This window comes from Strix aluco, chromosome Z (genome assembly GCF_031877795.1).
Source record: "Strix aluco isolate bStrAlu1 chromosome Z, bStrAlu1.hap1, whole genome shotgun sequence".
NCBI classification, from domain to species: Eukaryota; Metazoa; Chordata; class Aves; order Strigiformes; family Strigidae; genus Strix; species Strix aluco.
In genome coordinates, this window is record NC_133971.1 from 82843488 (window position 1) to 82865661 (window position 22174).

Sequence of the window (22174 nt, forward strand, 5' to 3'; positions counted from 1 at the left end):
ACCTCAAATACTGTTGTTTAGTTTTGGGCCACTCACTACAAGAAAGACATTTTGATGCTGGAGCATGTCCAAAGAAGGGTAACAGAACTGGTGAAGGGTCTAGAGAACAAGTCTTATGAGGAGCAGCTGAGGGAACTGGGATTGTTTAGTCTGGAGAAGAGGAGGCTGAGGGGAGACCTTATTGCTCTTTACAACTGCCTGAAAGGAGGTTGCAGCGAGGTGGGTGTTGGTCTCTCCTCCCAGGTAACAAGGGATAGGATAAAAGGAAATGGCCTCAAGTTGTGCCAGGGGAGGTTTAGATTGGATATTAGGGAAAATTTCTTCACTGAAAGTGTTGTCAAGCCTTGGAACAGGCTGCCCAGGGAAGTGGTTGAGTCACCATCCCTGGAGGTATTCAGAAGACATGTAGATGTGGTGCTTAGGGACATGGTTTAGTGGTGGACTTAACAATGTTAGGTTTACAGTTGGACTCAATGATCTTAAAGGTCTCTTCCAACCCAAATGATTCTGTGATTCTACAAGGTGCATGCTAGATATAATCCACTCTGTTGATGTTACTTATTTCCTAGGGCAGACAGGAGCTCAGAACTTAATAAGCTCTGAAATTTAATCCTGTTATAGACTTTTTGTAAGTACACCCATGCATACCGGTCCTGAACACAAAAATGACTTTAAAATTATCTTAATGCTTTTTAATCTACTTGACACACTCATGTCTTCCTTGTTCTGAGCTTCTTGCCAGCTAGTCTTAAATTACTTGCAGGGGCATTTTGATTTCCCCCCCAACCCCTTAGTTGTCTCCCTAATGGTTGTTAGACTTTACGTGAAGATGTGTTCAGAGTTACCACGTTATGCATATAGGCTTGTCTTTGGCCTGTATGAGAAAACTTAAGTATCCTTACATAGGTAATGGAAAGCATATTGTGCTGGTTTTGTGCACAGTATGATTTTTCCAGTGTGATAGACAGTCACAGATAAGGAAAGTTCAAATGTTACATTCATTGTTTGCTTCCTTCAGGGTTTGTGCAAGCAGAGTATCTTTAGATGTAAATTTTCAAGAGAAGAGGAGGTGGCCCTGTTGCTGCTGCAAGTTGGTGTAGATTCAGCAGAAGTGGTGCAGTTATGCAGATCTGTATCATCTGTGTAACTACACTGATTCCTTTGAGAAACTGCCTGTTGAAGTGTTTGTGCATGTGTGTGCCTGAGCCGAGGCACAGTGATGTATCATAATTAATCTAGAGTTTGTGCAGCAATATCTGCACAGAATGAAGTTATTTATGTAATTTATATTGCTGCTCGGTCTCATTCATCAGCATAGATGAGATTGCAAGCTGCTTCACTGCTGGGGTTTTCTGTTTTATGTGGTGCATGGAGTCTATCATAAGAGCCCACAAGATACTGGCCCTTGACCAGAAATCCTAACCTATGTTTTTACTGTCTTTGTTGCTGTGCTTTCAAATTGACACTTCTTGTTTTAGTCTGTGCATTGCCTTCATGTTTGAGTTTCCCATGTGAGGAGGTGACTGGCTCCCTCCACTCACAGTTCAGTGCAAACCAGCACTTAAGCAGTCTGGATGATCAAGAATCTTGAGACACAGGCAGGCTCAAGTCCAGGACTACAGTGACAGTGTAGGTATATCTTCCAGTGCTCCCATGGTACAGATAATTACTATGATCAATAGTAAGATAATAAGTTTAAATGCCTAGGGATTGCATCCATGATATACAAGGCAACTGTCATGGATAGATATGGATAGATGGATAGATATAGCAGATATCTGCAGAAACAAAGATCTTGAGGTATTAATGTTGGGCTATGTTTCGTACATTTCAAAATGACACTGAAAGGCTGGGTGGAACAAATCATAGAATGGTTTGGGTTGGAAGGGACCTTTAAAAATCATCTAGTTCCAACCCCCCTGCCATGGACAGGGTCACCTTCCACTACATCAGGTTGCTCAAAGCCCCGTCCAACCTGGCCTTGAACACTGCCAGGGAGGGGGCAGCCACAGCTTCTCTGGGAAAACTGTTCCAGTGTCTCACCACTCTCACAGTAAAGAATTTCTTCCTTTTATCTAATCTACCCTCTTTCAGTTTAAAACCGTTATCCCTCATCCTATCCCTACACCCCCTGATAAAGAGTCCCTCCCCATCTTTCCTGTAGCCCCTTGAAGTACAGGAAGGCCACTCTAAGGTCTCCCTGGAGCCTTCTCTTCTCCAGGCTGAACAATCCCAACTCTCTCAACCTGTCCTCATAAGGGAGGTGCTCCATCCCCCTGATCATCTTTGTGGCCTCCTCTGGACCTGCTCGAGCAGGTCCATGTCCTCTGTATGTTGGTGGCCCCAGAGCTGGACACAGCACTGCAGGGGGGGTCTCACAAGAGCCGCGTAGAGGAGCAGAATCACCTCCCTTGACCTGCTGGCCACACTTCTCTTGATGCAGCCAGGATATGGTTGTTTTTCTGGGCTGCAAGCACACATTGCTGGCTCATATTCAGTTTTCCATCCACTAATACCCCCAAGTCCTTCTCCACAGGGCTGCTCTCAATCTGCTCATTGCCCAGCCTGTATTTGTGCTTGGGATTGCCCCCACCCATGTGCAAGACCTTGCACTTGGCCTTGTTGAACTTCATGAGGTTTGCACAGGCCCACCTCTCCAGCCTGTCCAGGTCCCTCTGGATGGCACATCCCTTCCCTCCAGCATGTCGACCGCACCACACAGCTTGGTGTCATCAGCAAACTTGCTGAGGGTGCGCTCGATCCCACTGTCCATGTCTCTAACAAAGACGTTAAACAGTTCTGGTCCCAACACCGACCCCCGAGGCACGCCACTTGTCACTGCTCTCCATTTGGACATCGAGCCATTGACTGCAACTCTTTGAGTGTGACCATCCAGTCAATTTCTTATCCGCTGAGTGATCCATCCATTAAATCCATGCCTCTCCAATTTAGGATGTTGTGCGGGACAGTGTCAAATGCTTTGCACAGGTCCAGGTAGATGATGTCAGCTGCTCTTCCTTTATCCACCAACACTGTAACCCCGTCGTCGGGGGCCACCAAATTTGTCAGGCATGATTTGCCCTTAGTGAAGTTTATACAGCATAAATGATTTGAGACTATGTAAAACTTGTTTGTAAACAGGTGAAATGTGTATTAATTTGAGTTCCAAGTTGTTTCACTCTGGTTTCAAATCTACTGCAAAGATAGTGAAAGACTTGTTTTGCTGCTCTGTGTTAATGTTTCTCATATTGATAGCGGGAAGCGAGGCCATTCTCAGTGTAGGTAAGGCTTGAGCCCATAAGTATATGGACTTACGGCAAGTTTAGGTAGTTGTTAATAGCAACCTCTTCTGCCTCCTGGCAAGACAGAAGTAAAATACACAGTGGTCTTATGGTGTGTTTGTAGCAGGGCTATTTATCAGAAAATGTGCTATCCTTGGCTCAAAAATAGAGCACACCTAAAGCAATTGTTTTGTCCTGTATATGAAGGATAGCATTTGTAAATGGAGCTGAAAGAAAAAACATTAAGCATTCTTTTTGTAGTACAAACTATTCTTAGTCATGTTTATTAGGCATATTTATTACAAAATACTAACTGTATCCTTTTTGTGTACGTGTTATGCTTCCTAGTCTGATAATTTAGGAGAGAGGCTCTAAGCAAAATATTGTCTTTTTAATCCTTTATGTCTTTCAGTTTTCTTCACAATTTTCCTACTTAGCAGAAATTCTTTTTTCAGGATTTGACAAAAATGTAATTACTGTAGTGACCTTGGATTAATTTGCCTGCTTTTTTCCTGGGCTTCCCTATGATTATTTTGTTTGCCCTTTTTTCCAAATGTAAATAATAATTTCATTGCCACCTTGCTACTTAATTCAAACTATTGTTTTATCTACATCTTTTGAACTCAGAACATGAACATGAAGAGTGACAATCCAAAAGCTGGAACAGATGTTTGACTAACATGTTCTTCTGTGAAATGAGATTTTTCTGTAATAGAATATCAAAACGTGAACAGAAACAAATGTGTATATGTATAGTGTAGATTTGTTCTCCTAACTCCGTTTAAAAACAGGATACTTGACAAGTGAGCAAAGTGATTTTTCATGATCCCCATTCCTATGCTTTACTTTCTTCTGCTCTTAAAAGACAATGCATGTGTTGAAAATGCTCTCCCCAGATGGAAGGGAGAATAGTTTCAAACCAGTCATGTATCTAAGTTTGTCTGAGAGATTAGTACTTCTGGGCACAGGCTGCCCTGAGCTGCCCCACCTATAGCTTAATAATGTCTGTTCCCAGAGTCCTGAGTTATTCAGGTTACTCAGGTGAGCTTTGGGAGCAAGGTGGAGGGTGGGGGATTACCCTGCTGCTCATTTGCTGCAAGATGAGGATGCTAGGAGAGTTGCTGCAGCCCAGTGGGTCCTCATTAACAGAATAGTCCATCTAAGCCTGGAGTGGGGTTGCATTTCCCAATTCAAGTGGCCAAAGAAACTATGCTATAATATGGTGTTTTATATTTCAAAAGTGAAAAGTGCTTTTTTAATATTGACTAGTCCGTTTGAGTAATGAAGTCAACACTTTCAAGTTTGAATGTCCACCGCCAGCATTTTTCTTGAGCTCTTAGATTTTCAGGCATTGCTCAGCCCCACACTGATGAGCTAAAAGTGCTTTATAATTGCTGAAAGCCTGCTGAGGCAACTTGTATATTATCTAGATTTCAGTGTCGGACTTGACAGAACTGAAGTTTTGAAGGGAGTACTTATTCCTCAGAAAAGCAGCCTTATTTAGATTTCCTGGCTCTGTCATTGCTATCCTCAGAGTGCAGTGCTGACCTAGCCAAGGGTAATGTCTGCAGAATTTTCACCATTACATGAGAGCAACTGTATGTCTAATAGAGTTCGATGAAGAAGCATGTTTCACAATCATGGAAAGATTACACAATAGTATTCAGGGATGCCAGAAACAATGAGCATAAGATTATAATCAGCGTAAATGCTCTGGAATGCCCACTTTGAACATCACTGAACTAAAACCAACTCTTTATTCTGAAAAAAAAAAAAAGAGCTTGAAAGGCTTTCTAAAATGCTACTACAGGAAATTATGCCCTAATGTAAGAGGATGCAAGACACTTCTCCTTAATTCTACCAAATGAGCACAGCACACTTCTGAAATGAATCTTCTCATAATGTCTGCTAAGTCTGAGCATGGCCTCTAGGTTGTATTTCTGTCACTGTCTTTAACTCAAGCTAGGGGATTTTTGAGCTGGGAGGGGTTTTAGTTTTTGCTTCCTTTTCCTGTTTTTTTGTGTGGGGTTGTTTTTTTTTTTTTTTCCCTTCTAGGAGTAGGAATTTATGCTAGCATTGTTTATGAGCTACAGACATTTTTATTTACAAAATGTGTTTAAAAATCCTCTGAACACAGGAAGTATTAAGCGCAGGGGACAGTGTCTTTGCTTTTAATGTAAAGCTTTTTCATAACTAGCATACTGCCCAGAAATGGTTCTATCCAGCTGCCTTCATGGCTTGCTGCCTTTGCTGTCTGCTTCTCTCTCCCATGAGCTTACAACTCCTTCAAACATGCTCCCTGCATTTGCTTTCAACTCCAGTGATTTTTTTACAGTTTTATAACTTGGCTCATGAATAGACCCTGAGTTTTACTTGTCTTTAGGGACTGCATCTCTCTTCTGCTTTTGCTTTTATTTTCAGAATGGCTTAATTGCTTTTACACTTCTGATGAAGGGTATCTGCAGCTAACAAGCTTTCACGTCACCTGAGCTGTGAAATGAAGGAAGCAGGGAAGTGTTATATAATTTTGGGTGAAAATGGGCACACAGGAGCTTAGATTTTGCTAATTTTCACCTTTCTTCCAGCACACAGGGCTGGTTCTCTGTCTGTAAGTACTGTCTTTATAAAGCAAAGGATAATACTGGTTATAAGCTGTGCATTATGTCTCCTGATGTACTGGGGTGGGAGGGAGAGGAGATGCATGATCTTGAATAGAGATGACCTTGTCCTTTTACCCCATCCCTCTTCACCCTCCCTATGCACATTCCTACTTTCCCAGGCCCATGTCCCTAGGGACATATAAATTTTTTGTGCCATAGGTTTGTGAGGCTATCTCAATGCAAAACTACTGAAAAAGTTTCTGCAAAGTTACCTAAGCTTTGGATTTACTAGTGGATCTGATAGTCTGTAGAAATGGCCCAGGTTCCTGATCTGAGTTTAAGGTAAGAGCAAGGTAGCTCATTTCTCAGTGAAAGTGAGATGGCAATGCTGCATCTAATATGGGATATGAGCGTAGGTGTGTGTGGAAAATCCTTCATGTCCCCCTGCTTGTTTTGTGGTGAGTGTTTTTTGTTGCCATGTCCTCAGATAAATAATTGGATGCATTGTCTTCAGCTTGTAGTTGTTCTGGTCCCACCACTGAGGTTTAGTCTTGTAAGGACTGATTTTTTTTTCTTTAATGATAGGGCTGGCTAACTTGAATTTCTCTCTGGGCAGAAACACATGTCATGTGAAGTATCTCTATTTACTCCAGCTTCCGTGGATAAGTCTTAGTTTCACTGCCTTTAAAGGAGTTTGTGCTCTGGCAGTGTTTGTTTATTTTTGGTGTTTCTATTTTGACATTTTTATTTAAATTACTCCACATGTTGCAGTCTCACAGAGTCTTGACCTTTTTCTTGCATTGCATGCAGGCTAATTTTAAAGGCTGATATGAATTCCTTTATTTTTTCATACTTACATAATGATTCAATTTAATTTACAGATGTGTATCTATGCATTATCTATTTAAATGTTATTAATTTATATTAATAAGTAAAATGGAAAGGCTCTCTGACACAGACAGACAGGAGTGTTACTGGTTTCACTTAAAGAGGAAGATACCCAGCAGACAGGTGAGTAAAAATGCATGCAGCAAGTGGAGCATAATAGGGGCTTGCTGAAAGAGCTGTGCCCTGAGCACTCTGGAGGCATCTGCTTTTGTCTTGGGGCTAGCAGCAAGTGCTTGTCTAGAAAATGTCTGGGAGGGAAGGAGGGAGCCTCTTCAGGTGTCTCTGACTCAACACAGGGTAAGCTTCACATAATCCATGATACATGGCAGCTGGAATATGTGTTAGTGGTTATTATTACAGTTCCCCTATTTAGGAAAATTTGTCTTAGTACCCAAATAGTGTCCTCACCTTGTCCATAACCGAGTCCTGCACTGGTGGTGGAGAGGGGCAGTGTGCACGGTGGGGCAGTGCCCATGGCTCTTCGCTGCACACACAGCCGTGCATGCTCTTTCTCCAATGCTGAATCTCCTCAAAACGGAAAAAAGCTGCATCCGTTCAAGCAGGAAGAGTTTTGCTGCCATAGGTCTGGTCCAGAAATGGTATTCAAGAGCCCCGTGTTTGTTCCTAAAGTGCATGGGAATGTACACTGGTAACAAATGAAGGTCAGTGGGGATTACTTATCTGGATGGTGCAGTGCAGTGATTCAGGCTGTTGCAATGCATGAGAAGAGGCTTCCTATTAGCAAATCCCAGCATGTTTTAGTCAGCCCCTGGGGACAAGGAGCCAGTAATCTGGGCCTGTTTCGTGTGGATGGGCTATTGTGTGGCCCCGACCGACGGGACTGTGAGCCAGAGGGCACTGGGAGGCTGACCTGCCTGGCAGCGTGCAGGCCCTGAGCCTGCCCATGGGTCTGGATTTAATGTCCCACTCAGGACTGCGGGTGATGGAAGCACGAAACATGGAGCAGAGCTTTTGCTGATGAAGGGAGAGGCAGGAGAGAAGCCAAGGGGTCTTGCTAAACCATCAGAAAAGAAATATTAAAAAAACTACATGAGTAATTTGGCCGCGGGTAGGAGCTAGGGCTGTGTAGGAGCAGCCTGTCCGCCTGTTGAAGGTGACATGCTGCTGCCATCTCCTGGCATAGCCCCGCTGGTCTGAAGGGGCTCTGGGGTGCTGGGGCCAGGCTGGGCTGCCCAGGACCTGCCAGAAACGCCCCTGGAAGGCCAGGAGTGGGGCCATGCTGTGCTGCTGAGAGCCGCGGATCCGTAGTGCTCTGGGTCCCCAGATGATGTCCAGGCTTCCGCCCACAGCCCCAGCGTCCTCCCTCACTGGTCCCAGTTATCTTTGCTGGCATGTGTCTACTGCTCAGTTGCATCCTGGAGGTAATGAGTGCCCCAAGCACTCACAGCCTTGAAGAGCATTTTCTGAGGAGCTTTCTTTGGGATTTTGGTGCCCAGAACCTGCTGCATGACAGTGTGTGCTCAGCGTAATGGGCTGTGCCAGCAGCTGCCAAGGACCAGTTGAGTGCTGGTGGATATGGGTGGATGGTTTCTACTGAGTTGTGCCCTTGCTGAAACCTGTCACTGGCCCCTGACCCAGCTCAGTGCCCAAGTCCGCAGCGTGACTTCTGTGTTAGCTTATGTGTTATTGTAAAAAGAAAGCCAGTGTGATGCCTAGCACATCAATGCACAGTATGTTTCCATTTTGCAGGCGAGACTGGAGTCAGATTACTCACTTTTGAGTTTCATCCTGTACCTCCTGGTTGGGTCATTTGTGCTCAGAGTCTCCCTGGCTGAGCCAGAAATTTCGTAGCACTTTGTAGGGGGTGGGGGGGATAGTTTGGCTCTGCTAGGGTTCATGATAGTTGGAGACTACTGGGAAGATGAGAAGGTGCTGGATTGCTCTACCATGAACAGCACAAATGTCTGGAAAATACATGGAAGATGCTTTTGCAGAGAGGTTCAATATTACTAACAATGATCAAAACAAAGCTGTAATGCCCCAGCAGCCCTCCAAATGCATCGCCCCGAGGTGCACAGGGCTAAGCAGGGCTCCTGAACAAGCGCTCTGTTGCTCCGGGGCTGCTGTGCTGTGTTGCTGCCCAGTGGCCATCCTGGCTGGCCAAACCGCGGCTGCCCCAGGGCTCGCCTGTGGTTAGGCACATCCCCAGCTCCTCTGCCGGTTCCTCTGGTCCCCAGCCACGGGGCTGCACAGCTGTTCCCAGGAACCTGCTACCTTCTGGTGTGTACCCTGCACAAGTACATGCTTCCTGTAGAAAGCAGGGCATTCCCGACATTCAGTGTCCAGCCCTATTTCCTTTTAACAGTGACAGGAAGCAATCTTGCTCTGCAGTGGGGCAGTCTATAAAGACAAAGCTGCTGCCTCCTCTCCTGCATGCAGTTCACCCCACAGCTGTGAAGCACAGCTGCACTGATGCTCAGCAGCCATGAGCTCAGGTGAGGAGGACATGCAAAAACCCCCTGCTCCTGTAGAAACTTCAGGGGCCTTATGTGAAACAGTGGTAAGTGAACTACTGTGCAATGAACTAAATTAGGTAGAAATAGAACACTGTTAACTGGTGTGACATGTCTGGGATGGCTCTTCTGTCTGTGGCAGTGACTGGAATGATTTTTGGTGCTGGAGGTGACACATAATGTAACACCCCCCTCCCTTTTACATGGGTCTGAGTCTGCCTATACAAATCAGAACTTTAGCCAGGAGGGAGAAACCGCTTTTCCTTGGGTGCCACCCTTGAAGCCTTTTGCAGATGTGACCATCCTTTGAAGATCTGTGCTTTTTCAGTGCCAAGATGCAAACTCACTAAAGGCCTGTGAAGGTCCTCCACCTATTAGAAACAGAAGAACCAAACCCAGGTGAAACTAAGGGCAACATCAGCTGTAGCCAGGTCTGTGACTCCTTTCTTGGACATGAGTCTGTGTGAGTAGACAGCATCAGACCCTGCTCCTCACTCCCTCAGTGGTCCTCAGAACCAGATTCTTGGACACGACTCTTCCCCTTTTCAACAGGCCTAAACAGGCCTGCTGGAGCATCAGTCCTATAGGCATCTTCAGTGCAGGGAGCAGCAGGCAGGCACAGGCAGCCCTTCCCTGACAGGACATGCCCATGGCCAGCAGTGGGAATGCAGCCGGGGCCCTGGACCAGGACCTGTCTCACTGCCAAGGTCAGGCAGTCACAGCCAACACCTACAGACATGAGCAGTTACAAAGGAAGGACTAAAGAGCGTTCACCTGCTGATGAACTCACCCACATACCCAGCTATGTTGTCTTTTGTCCTGGCATACCACAGTCATGTCTCTCTCTGGGAGTCTCTCTCCACTTCTTATTAGGTACTGCCCACTCTTCTCCTTCTGTGGTTACTACTCAAGTCAGCCTTACAAAACACCAACTCCAGCACACAAGGTAAGTATGGAATTCTATTTTGTTTTCTTTTTGTATATTATGTACCAGACAAATGCAACATTCAGGCTCAGTTGGGTAACAAAGAGGAAAACATTCAAAACTGACCAGTGAATTGTAGAAAGCAGAGTTTATATGACAATAAACATGCAGCTTGCAAAAGAATGAAGATAGTGTACTGGTATTAAAACACATTACTATATAGAGACAGCTTATACAGCAATTTACAAGTTTAACCTTGGGCCAGAGTATGCAAGCCCTTTAAAGCTGGCATTCAAATTACCAGTAGCTTAAACAGCCATACTTAAAGTACATAGTAAAATCTGACTTAGTATTTACATTCACTAGCCATCCAATCCAGTATCAAGGCACTTTCCTTGTTAGTATGTCTGTCCCTGTGTACCATGCATCTGCTTATCTAGATGCATGTATTGGCACAGCAACATTCGGTGACCAGTGACCTTGACCATAGGACTCCTTAACCCCAAATAAAACTCCTTAATCCCAAATAAAAGCACTTGGTTACTAGACAATCCATCGCTGTATTGAAGTGTCAGGCTATACGTGACACTGTAAACAAGACTGGTATGTTAAAAAAACAGCAAGTTGACTGGATCCATTAACAAATGTGCTTTGATATGAAGAAAAGCGATAGGTGTTACCAGTTTCAACGCTGCAGCGAATGCTCATCAACCCCACCTGCACTCCCCAAAGAAGAACAGCCACTGCAGGGTGCAGAAGATGCTTCAGTCTGAGCAGAAGGATGTCCTGTCAACAGTTGTGCCATACGTGTTTTTCATCTATTGTTACAGAAGTGTGCTTCTGCAGAGTATGAATGACTATTGCGTTTATCCCCTTCAAGGTTGTCTTTGCAAACAAACACAAATACTGGCTAAAGCTGCATTCCGGGAGGTACTTACTGCCCACCCTCCCTCTGCATTAAAATTAAGAGGGGCAGGGGGAAGTGGAGAATTGTTGAGATCTGGCCCTTAGTCATTAATTTTAAATTTGTATCAAATCTTGTGGCCTTAAAATGCATCCTTGTGCATTAAGTCAGCACTGCTGTCATTTTCAGGAATGGCTCAGATAGCACAAGTACTACAAAGAAAACAACAGTGAAAGCAAACACATATGCATTTTAGCTTCATCCTTTTTTTTTTTTAAACTGACGCTTTCACTTTTAAGAAAGAGAAATGGGAATTTGTAAGTCCAACACAAGATACTTAATTTTACCCTTCTCCAGACTTTTGCACTTACAGCTCCACTTACTGCACTTCTCTGGATCAAGAGTTGAGCTGAAGACTGTAGGGTTGGCTGTAATTCCTAGACGGGTGTTTCATGACAAAAGACAACATTTCTGTTATAGACTGCTTCCAAGTAACATTAAAAGTGACCTTTGAATTTTTTAAAATGGCTATATGCATCCATCCTAGCAAATAGACAAGAGGTTACAGGGGATTAATAAAGTTTCATAATGTCTTAGTGAGGAGAACTTTTTAACATAAATGAATGTATCCAAATAACAGTTAATCTCAGTTACAACAACTGTCTTAGGGAAAATAAACCAGTATATTTAGTCCCATTTAATGCACATAAATTGTAATTTAAAATAGGTATATCCTGGAGTGGAGCTGACTATTAACAATTTGACAGTTTTTGGAGTTTCAGATCCCACTGTGAAGTCAATACCGTAGCAGCATATATTGACATGGGTCTTGGATATTCAAGACCTGGCACTAATTAAACAAGTTCAGTTACTGAAGTTAAATCAGCGTGGGGACTCCCACATACTGGGCACGCTAATGTGAGTTTTAACCATCTGGTGGTGCTCATGAGTTACAGTCAAAGCTGAAGCTGCAAACCCCATTCCAGGCCATGGGGCTTCTCCAGTGCCCAAGAACAGGACTCAGCCTTCACATGAAAACTCCTTCCTCCTCCCAGACCAAAGTTTTTTCCAGTCCTGGTAATTAGCATTTTGCCAGGCTGCTGTAGCACAGATAGGCACACACTTGGTCACAGACACTCCACAATGAAGTTGAGAAAAATTTTTGCTCTGCTGTGCTTTGCGTTGTCAGGTTAAGGCTTAACAGGCAGTTTAGTTTACTACAGTAGGGCATATGAAACCATCCCCAGACTTTCACTTCAGCGGAGGAGGATATTCCCAGACCAAGTGCCCTGAAAGTGAGCCAATACAACCCAGGAACAACCTCAACAACCTCCTGTTCTAACAGAACTACACAGATAAATTCACTTCTCTTGTAAACAGAGGAGCAGATAGCCAGCCTGCACTTAAGAAGTGTTTCAAACATGCTAATACAGGAAAAATACTTATTTCTACTAGCCTCCCTTCCCTGCCACCAAAGTAACAAGATCTTTACAGCTGTTCTCCCACCCCTACCTGAAAAATTCCAGTCCATGAAATCAAGATGGACATGAAAATGTCAATAGTGAAGTGTGATTTTATTTTAATAATGCCTTTATTTTGTAAAGTGCACCACAGTTACTGGGGGGGGGGGACACAGGGAAGCTTTAATTACTATGTTAGGGCCAAGTTAAGAGAATTTCAGTGGACTACTATAATTATGTTACAGACACTCTAAAAACCTGTATGCAACTGTTTGATACAATTAGATTGTTATGATCCAAAGTACAAAATCAAGTTAACCCTGAACACTGCATGATATAATATTTGGCACATAGGTTTATGAACAAGCTGTAAACCTGTTATTTATATGTATTGTGGCTTCTACAAGCTGCTCATCCACCAGTATCTCCTGCTTAGTCCTGAGTATTTTAGCCCTAGATAAATGCACAAGCATGAAAGATGGAATATAACTCTGTCAGACTGACAGAATTTTCTCTAGGATCTGCTCCTGTACAATTCTGTGAGTTTATTACCACTGGCCCATAAACACAAAGAAAGAAAGATGCCAGAAGTGACAGGCCAGAAGTCTTGTTAGCACAGACCTTTAAAAATGAGAATCTCTTGATGCTGTTTAACATTGGAAATGGTCCATAATTAACAGCAACTGAGAACCAAATGCCTTCCCTTTACACAACAGAAAGGCAAATAGTAACTTCAGGAATAACTGAAGTCCCTCAAATATGACATATGCTATCAAAAGTTAGTATCGCTGGATCACAAAAAACAATTTTAAAAAAAAGGAAAGAAATCATCAATATGTTTTTGATGCAATGTTTGGAGTAAGTCGTCAGGTTGTGGCTCACAATATTTCAGAGATGAGCAGGAGGTGGATTAGATACACATGGCTGCAGGGCAGTTCTAAGAGGCACTGCACTGCTCAGCAGACTTTCCCTCTTACGTGCGGTTTCTACAGTCACAGAGATGCCTACATAGAGAAGACAACCCATCCCCCAATAAAGAAACTGCTATTACTTTCCCAGAAGAGTGTGTTCTAATGAAGGAACAATCCTTCAACCTTTGAAAAAATGGAAGATGGTCTCCACTGTCTCATGACAGCATAGTTTTCATTATACCTCTGCCCTCTGGGAAGGAGTCTGATGGTGCTGAGGTGGAGTAGGGAGAAAAGGAAGTGGACTGGTTTGAAGAAAGGTCTAGTTATAGTAAGCTGCAACACACCCTTTTAGTTTAAAAGGGTCCAGATACAAAAAAATACTGTTGTGAGAAAGGTATGGAATACTGAAATGTTACTAAAGAGTCTGCATTCTTTATCGCTTTTAAATAGTCCAGACTTCAAGAGGCAATCTTATGAATTTACTCTAGCATTGAAGTTGTTTGTAACAAAAGTGGAAGACACATGAAATTTATATGTATACCTGTCCTTCCATGCAAGCCTGCAGACAAGGACAGGGGAAGGTGAAATAATACTGACACCTGCCTTTCCAGGGTCATTAGCAAGTGCTTTGCAGAACAGCAGTGCCACAGGTCACAGCACAAAAGGTTTCCCGTTGTCTTAAATACATAGTTCTTTTGCTGAAGGAGAAATAAAACCCTTGTTTTATTCTCACAGCACAGTATTTAGTGTTTTGAATGAAGGTTTTATTAGTGTCAGATTAGAAACCTGACTAGACTAAGTTAAGGTTAAAAAAAAATCTGCAAGAGTGCCATAAAACTTCTAGTTATCATTAAAGAAGGGGTTTATCTTAGTGTAACTTCATTTTTCTTTAAACCCTGGTAGAGACAGTCCCCAAGAAATGTATCTTCTTCAATAGAATGCAAACTGTATAAACAGGGAAAAAGTGAGACATAAAAAAGGAATTTTAACAGCCATGTGTGTTATTTGTGGCTCATGATTGCTAATACATACATACTACCAGTAACGTTCAAATTCAGGGTACAGGTTTTGTATTTTCTTTTGAGAGTTTCAATGACTTCAGTGCTTTGGTTTTTGCCACTTTCAGTTTCAAGGAGGTCCTGTGGCATTAGCAGTGGGGTTACAGCACACTAATCACTGTAGTCAATCAGGAAGGTCATATTCCCTTTCTCCTGAGCAGTTAGAAAAATAGTAAAAACTTACAGCTTGTTACTTGCCTCTTAAGCTGTATACAGGAAAGGTGCACTTACTAAACAAAGGCAATTTGTATGACCAGAGAGGTGTGGTATAATCAGTGATCTGGGTACAAAACATTTAACTAACTGTTAATCTGTGTTTTCATCTGGATTTTTAAACTTTTGAACACGAGACTGAATTGCTGTGCGTCAAGTTGCAAGGCACATTTTTAGGCCAAATTATTATATAGTTCATGTGCACGCATATCTAAATGTAAGCAGAATATCAATTACTATAGTAGCATTCAGAGTCAAGCAATCACGGTGTTTTCTTATTAGCACACCACAGCAAGTTCTATTTAAATTTTTATAATTTTTAAATGGGGTTGAACATGATTTGCATGTCTGGTGAGATGGAAACTGGAGACACTGGGCCAAATCAAAATTCAGAAAGTCAATCCAGCTATTGAAAAGTATATGACACAAGTATCCTTCCACATTAGAATACTAAGCTTCAGCCTTACTCTTGCACAAAGATGCTCCCAACAACTACAGCCAGCTTTTTAGGCTTGTACACTGTCACAAATCAATTTCTTCTGGGAGGTCTACTGGCTGATGTGATTAACTGAAACTTGCCATTTTCAATCACATGTAAGTCTGCTATGACAAGACACAAAATCCCCAATGTAGCACAAAGGCTTGTTCAGCTATCCAGACATAAGATTTTATGTAGTGCATAAAAGTGTAGGTCTGGACTGCAAATTTTTCACAAACACACAGTCCTTATTGTACTTTGTCAAATTAGTTGTCACTTAATTTCAATATTTCTATCTGCATTCAGATAAAAATACCTAGCTTAATTTATCAGAAACACAGGAGAAAGTGTGAACAGGCACTAATGAAGGCCTAAACAGAGCCAGTCTCTTCTCTCACTGAGGCATATAGCCCCCTTGTCTCACAGTCTGCGGGAGGTAACTTTTTGGCATTTCATCAACCAACATTGGATTTCCTTCCACTGTTTCAGATCTCACAGTTTGTCCTTCAGTACTTTCCTGTAAAACATCTGATAGAGCAGCTTCCTGGGTATTTTTTTCCAGCCCAAGGCCCAACGGCTGTGAACTCTGACCTGAGATCTGCAACTGTGCAAATCCAACAAGATCCCCCTCATTAGCATGAATAATTTGCTTTGTTCTTTCAAAGCATGGCCTGTCTGTGTTGGTTTCATCCTGACCACCATTTTGTTTGAAATAATGCTGCCTCTGTGTTGTACTGTCACCTCCTCCAGCTTGATCCTCTGATCTCTCTTCTGAATCTAGTAGTGGCTGAGTTGACTCAGACCTTGAAAAGACTTGTACAGGTGTTTGGTCTCTGTAGCCATTAAGTACTACAGTTGAATACTGTACAGTGCTTGAAGTGTTTTGTGTAGTTTCACCTTCGTCGCTGTCAGAGACGCTTTGCCTAGGAGAAGACATGCACGAGGATCCTCCAATACCACTGCTGTGCCCTTCTGAAGTACTTTTTTCCTTTTTAAGCAAGTCAAATGGTTTTAGATCTTGTTCTGAAAAAGACTTCTTGTCATCAGCTTCTATTTCTACAACGCTTACATCTGTAAAGCTGCCTTCTGGGTACATCTGATCTTTGGAACTAAAGTTATGCTGAAAGAAAGAGATGAATGTTGCCTAAGAGGAAGGTTATTTAAAAATCAAACCCCCCATTAAATACAGGAATTTTTATTCTGTAATTGTTTCAAGTTTCTTCATATAAGTTTTCTCCTTACTAAGTTTGGCAGTATGTCCAAATTATCTGTTACAAAATGAAGAATGTATTTTTGTTCCCAAAACACAGTCTTAATTATGCAGCTATTCTAAAACCATAGTGGGTGTGCAAGCTTTGTTCTAACTGTAATTATTCTTTAAAGCTGTAAACATAGAACCATTTGCTGTGTAGCACAGGAACATTCTTTGAGGCCATACATACATTACTTCCAATAATGTATTCAACATCACAGCAGTTCTTTATAGAAGTTAGCCACAGTTTATTGCACAGAATTTGCTATGTCATTCACCCCACATGGGGCAGAAATCTTGCTGCCATCTCCTCATCCATGAGGAACTCTTAGAACTTTCTCTCTCATTCATGACATAACTGTGCAAACAAGTCACTTCAGGGTTTTAAGAATGGGAATCATGAATACTGTTTACTTAATCCTGATTTCCTGTAAATGAGTAACATAATTAGGACATGACCCTTCCAACTGGTAAACTGAATATAATTCACAATGCTCTATGCTGTGAACTTGTGCTAAGGGCCATGCATTTCTAATCTATTGATACAATAAAGTTTTCTAACCATATCATAATCGCAATGTCATGAAACTTAACACTGGGTTTTTTTCCCTTGAAATCCATGTGTGCTAGAAGACAGAAGACTCCCACTGGCTAGTCCGAGATGTTTATATGGCTTATATAGTTTATAAAGATGAGCATTACCTTAGCTGGAACTTGAGGAGACCACTGAGCAATGTTACTCTTGGATGGATCAGGGACAATAGGCCAGATATGCTTTTTAATTCTGTAAAGGATTAAAAACAGAGTAACATTACAAGATGAACTTCCCAAATTCCTATGTTGATAGCAAGTACTGCATAATCCAGAACACCACTCCCTTACACAGCAATTTTGCAAGAGTATTTATTTCCAAATAGGAATTCTTCCTGCACTTCTTTACATCTTTGTATGAAGCTGTACTACTTAGCAAAACACAGCACTGCACTTGTGACTCTTTCACACATTAGATATAGCCATCCAACACAAAGCAAATCAATAAATGTAACAGTTAGTGAGGGATTTTCAAATTTACAGCACTCTAGAATCTACAGAGCAATTATTTATCTAAAGTTTATGATGCAGGTCAGTATAAAAATACACTGTTGCTTATTTAAAATAACGATGAATACCACAGCTGTCAAAATCTAAGCCAGCTTCACAGCTAAAAATAAAGTGAAAGTATTTGAAGAAAAACTTGCTTGGTCTTTTGTAACTCTAAACTCTAAGAATGTAACAACTGTTACTTAACAATAAAAGTTTCTGTAGAGAAATCATCCCCAACCAATCTAACTTTGAAACTGATGTATCTCTCCTGCTCTCTTATAAACAGGCTCAACAACAGATCCTCTGTAGTAGAACTCTGAAGAACATTGCAAGATGGGCTTTTCAACTGATTAAGAACAGATTTTAGGAGCAGCAGGGAGGTCAGAAGGAAAAGAGCACAAAATGCCATCTTTAATTAGAAATTAAAGATAGTTCACTGGGGACATGGGAGAGGTGATACTCCTTACCAGGGAAAACACTTCAGCAGTAAGCTCTCAGCTAAAGCCACAGACAAGAGCTCTGGGGTAGAGGGAGCAGGAGGAGGCAGGATGTTTCCCAGCAGATAGTAAACAGACACACAGTTTGACTGAGGTTATGCAAAGCAGGTAAATAAGATGTCTGCCTACTTTTTTTGGCTGTAAAGCTTGCTAACACTGTAAAATTAAATAGCTCAAATACAGCCAGAAAACAGATCTTCTGTGCTTCACAAACTAGAGACCATCATTCCACTCTCATATGATGACTAAGAAAACACCACAGACAGTATATCCTGATCAAAACCTAACAAACCTAATCCTGACCAAATCTAGCAAGAAAAGCAGCAATTTCCTTGCAGGACTGAGTCATGGAACATTTAGTTTGCATGTCAATAGTTAACAGTAAGAAATTAGTATCAAAAGAGGCCCTGACTTCTCAAGGAAAACAAGAAATACACCAATCAATGTATGCATCTTTTACCTTCTTTTTCTGATCTAACTGTAGATTATTTACTTGTTTGTATTGCATTATGGCCACCTGTTATGCCCAGAAATATCATAAGCATAAGAGAAAAACCTCATTTATACTTACAAGTCACGTTTGTTGAAGCAGAACAAAACTCCAAGGAGCACAATCAACAGGAATGCTAGACACACAGGTACAACTATGGCTTCAATTTCTCCTTTCCCTGAAGAAAACAAAGAGAAACAGTTATAGCCCATTTTGGCATCTAAGGAAAGCAGCAGCACACATTCCCAAAGGGACAAGGAGAATCTGGAACTGAATACAGCTGCAGCACTCAGTTTTAAGCTTCACCTTCCAATGCATCTTTTCACTATATAAAAATAGCCTGTCGGTAAAAACATGAAAAACTGTTGCAACAATCTAATGCCTTGCATCAATAAAAAACACAGGTTGCTTTAGAAGCTGTAATACTGATGGAGTAAGTAACTTTACAGTCTGAGCAGATAGGACAATAACATCTATGTGAATTCATGTCTGGTCCAGGTGTTTCAGTGGCCTACTGGTTGCCGTAACAATATCACATTCAAATAAGTAATGTCACTAGTCATCCATCAGTTTATTCTGCACATGAAAATATCTTTTGCCTGCAAACACTTAAGGTTGCATTACTGTTATTTATTCCTTCCAATGTTATACACATTGCCATGGTTTGAGCCCAGTCAGCCTAAGCACCACACTGCCACTTGCTTACTCCTCCCTGTGGTGGGATGGGGCAGAGGAAGTATAACAAAAGGCTCTTGGGTTGAGACAACGACAGGGAGGGCTCACTCAACAATTATGGTCACAGGCAAAACAGACTCAACATCAATTTAATTTGTTACCAATCAAATGAGAGTAGGACAATAAGACATAAACCCAAATCTTAAGAACTTCTTGCCCCCACCCCTCCCTTTTCCTAGACTCAGCTTTGCTCCCAATTTCTCTACCTCCTCCCTCCCCAGCAGCACAGGGGACAGGCAATGGGGGTTGTGGTCAGTTCATTACCCATTGTCTCTGCTGCTTCTTCCTCCTCAAGGGGAGGACTCCTCACACTCTTCCCCTGCTCCAGCATGGGGTTCCTTCCCACAGGACACGGTCCTGCACAAACTGCTCCAGTGTGGGTCCCTTCCACAGGATGCAGTCCTTCAGGAACAGACTGCTCCAGCACAGGCTTCCCATGGAATCACACTGTTCTTTGGACACATCCACCTGCTCTGAGTGGGGTCCTCCAGGGGCTGCAGGTGGAGATCTGCTCCCCGTGGACCTCCATGGGCTGCAGGGGCACAGCCTGCCTCACCATGGGCTGCACCAGGGGCTGCAGGGGAATCTCTGCTCCAATGCCTGGAGCAACTCCTGCCCCCTCCTTCTCCACTGACCTTGGTGTCTGCAGAGTTGTTCCTCTCATATCTCACTCCTCTCTCCACTGCAGCTTTTCCCCTCTTAAATATGTTACCACAGAGGTGCTACCACCATTGTTGATTGACTTGGCCTTGGCCAGAGGTGGGTTTGACTTGGAGATGGGGAAGTGTCCAGCAGCTTCCCACAGGAGTCATCTCTGTAGCCCCTCCCTTGCTACTAAAACCCTGCCACACAAACCGAATTCTTAATTAAACCTTACAGAATGCTTAGGGAAGAGCAACACTATACAGCAAAAAAATATAAAAACCTGCTAAATCTAAAGTGCTTTGCACAACTAAGTTCGGTTAATGCTGTTGCTCTTACCATTACAAATAGGAAGCTGAGCATACAATACATTTAATTATTCAAAATGAGTCTCTGCAGAGAACTGTAGCAAACTAGTAGTGGTATGAATGAGAATGCAGAAGCTGAGGAAGGGTTTTAAGAATGGCATGTGCTGACTGGCACCTAGATTAGCAGATCAAGATCCCAGCACACCTCTGCATCTTCTCAGGACACCTGTATCAGGATAATAAAGGCCAACCTACCTTCAGATTAAAAAAAAGACTCTGTACTCTTTGAGACCAGGGTAGGAGCTATCAGACACCAGAACAGATGACAAAGGCACTGTCCTAATGACTTTACACAAAGTTGGGGCAAAAGAATACTGCAACCTAAAGTATACACAAAACATCCAAAACCACCATGTTTGCCAACATAAAAGAACAATCCAGGAGACCTGCAGAGGACAGCTTGTCCTCTGTACAATCAGAAGAATAAAAGCACCTTCCCCTCCAATCAGATCTTGCACAGAGCCTTGTTATACTGCTGTAACATTACTTCCTATTTCTACTAATTGTGCTGCTCTTCCTTACCAAATTTTTGTGTAGTAAATGTAAAATCAGGGCCACTCCTGCCTCCTTCATCTGTGTATGCCATCATCCGCACAGTATACAGTGTGTCACTGGTTAGAGAAGAAAGGGTATACTCTGTCTTGGAAGGATCCACTGTCACAGCTAAAGAGAGGAAAAAATTTATACTAGTTTTCTGCACAATTTATTACATCTCCACAAACACAGTAACATTAGAACATCATGTCTTCAGATGTGCAAGAAGTTTTAGTAGAACGCATGGCTGTATGGAACATACAGTACACAGAAAGACCACAAACTTACAAACTTGTACAAGAAATGCTGAAATTTGGTTTTTTTTCTGCTCAAGTGTTTGAATTTAGTCTCTTTCTTGATGATATTTTACATGTTAATTTCCTGGGGTTCTTTTTCCCTCAGAATGCAGCTACAAACTAAGCTAGTAGTAAAGTTAAGGCCTAAAGGTCTCTAATAAGCAGAATACATGGCTAACCAGAAAAAAACATGGTTAACTAGAAATTACAAGTAGGGTAGGCACTTCCAATTTAAGCAAATCTAAAAAGAAAACTTTTGATAGGTCTAGCTCTCTGTTAAAAGCCTGCAGGTCATACACATTACTGTGGACTAAAATGCACTTCAAACAAGATGTTTTATACCAGTAATATATTGATCTAGACTTCCAGGAGGATTAAAAATCCCCCCCTTTTTTAAGGCTTTATCATAGGTAAATGCAGTCAACTCCTTTACATCTTGAACAGTCTTGCTATACCAACTCATCCTGTATTTAGAAAGAAAGATGGAAACACAATACCCACAAATCAGCTTTCATAAACTAAACTCAGTACCCTGTTATACACAGACCGCATGGTGTGAATTCTTTGTTAGGGACTTTTTATGTTCAGTATGGAGGAGAGCTATGCCTCAGACATCAGCCTGATGTCATCAGAACAGACTGGCATCCATGCTCGATTATGTATCTTGTTTTCCAGGAACATGTATTAGGAAGGAGACAGATGGAATACTCAATACCACAAAGCACTTCTCTGCTTTCTGTTACCTGTTTCGTTTCCATCGACAGTTTTGTAAAATATGGTGTAACTTCTGATAAATCCATTTTGTTCATCCACTGTGAGATGGTTCCATGTCAGAACAGCTTCAGCTTTTCCTACTTTTTTGGTCTGAACAGTTGGTCCCTTTGAAGGACCTGTAATGGGGAGATGAAGAACAGTTTCTGTTGGGCACCCTCACATCCAGAGCAGCAGTGTATTAATGAGCACTGAATTGCTACTGCATAAGAACTTCAATGGAATAGCTGGACTAACTCATCTGCAAAGCACTATTTTCAGACAACTTTAAAAGAGAAACTTCCAGGAAAAAAAAGATATGAAAGACAGTAATC

At 42.2% G+C, this 22174-nt stretch overlaps 1 protein-coding gene across 2 annotated transcripts in view; it reads right to left on the bottom strand.

Moving 5' to 3' along the window:
* Positions 1-10190: 10190 nt before the first annotated feature.
* IL6ST (interleukin 6 cytokine family signal transducer) overlaps positions 10191-22174 on the bottom strand; it is a 35762-nt gene continuing 23778 nt past the window's right edge. Inside the window, exons 12-16 of one of the 2 annotated variants that reach the window (XM_074812066.1) lie at positions 21833-21979; positions 20782-20922; positions 18596-18692; positions 17147-17228; positions 10191-16312 (exon numbers count right to left, since the gene is read on the bottom strand). In XM_074812066.1, the coding sequence (XP_074668167.1) occupies positions 15587-16312; positions 17147-17228; positions 18596-18692; positions 20782-20922; positions 21833-21979 (1193 nt within the window). In that variant the 3' untranslated portion in view covers positions 10191-15586. Of the gene's footprint in view, positions 16313-16670; positions 16873-17146; positions 17229-18595; positions 18693-20781; positions 20923-21832; positions 21980-22174 lie in introns of those variants that run through there. The other variant, XM_074812067.1, reaches the window with a different exon arrangement.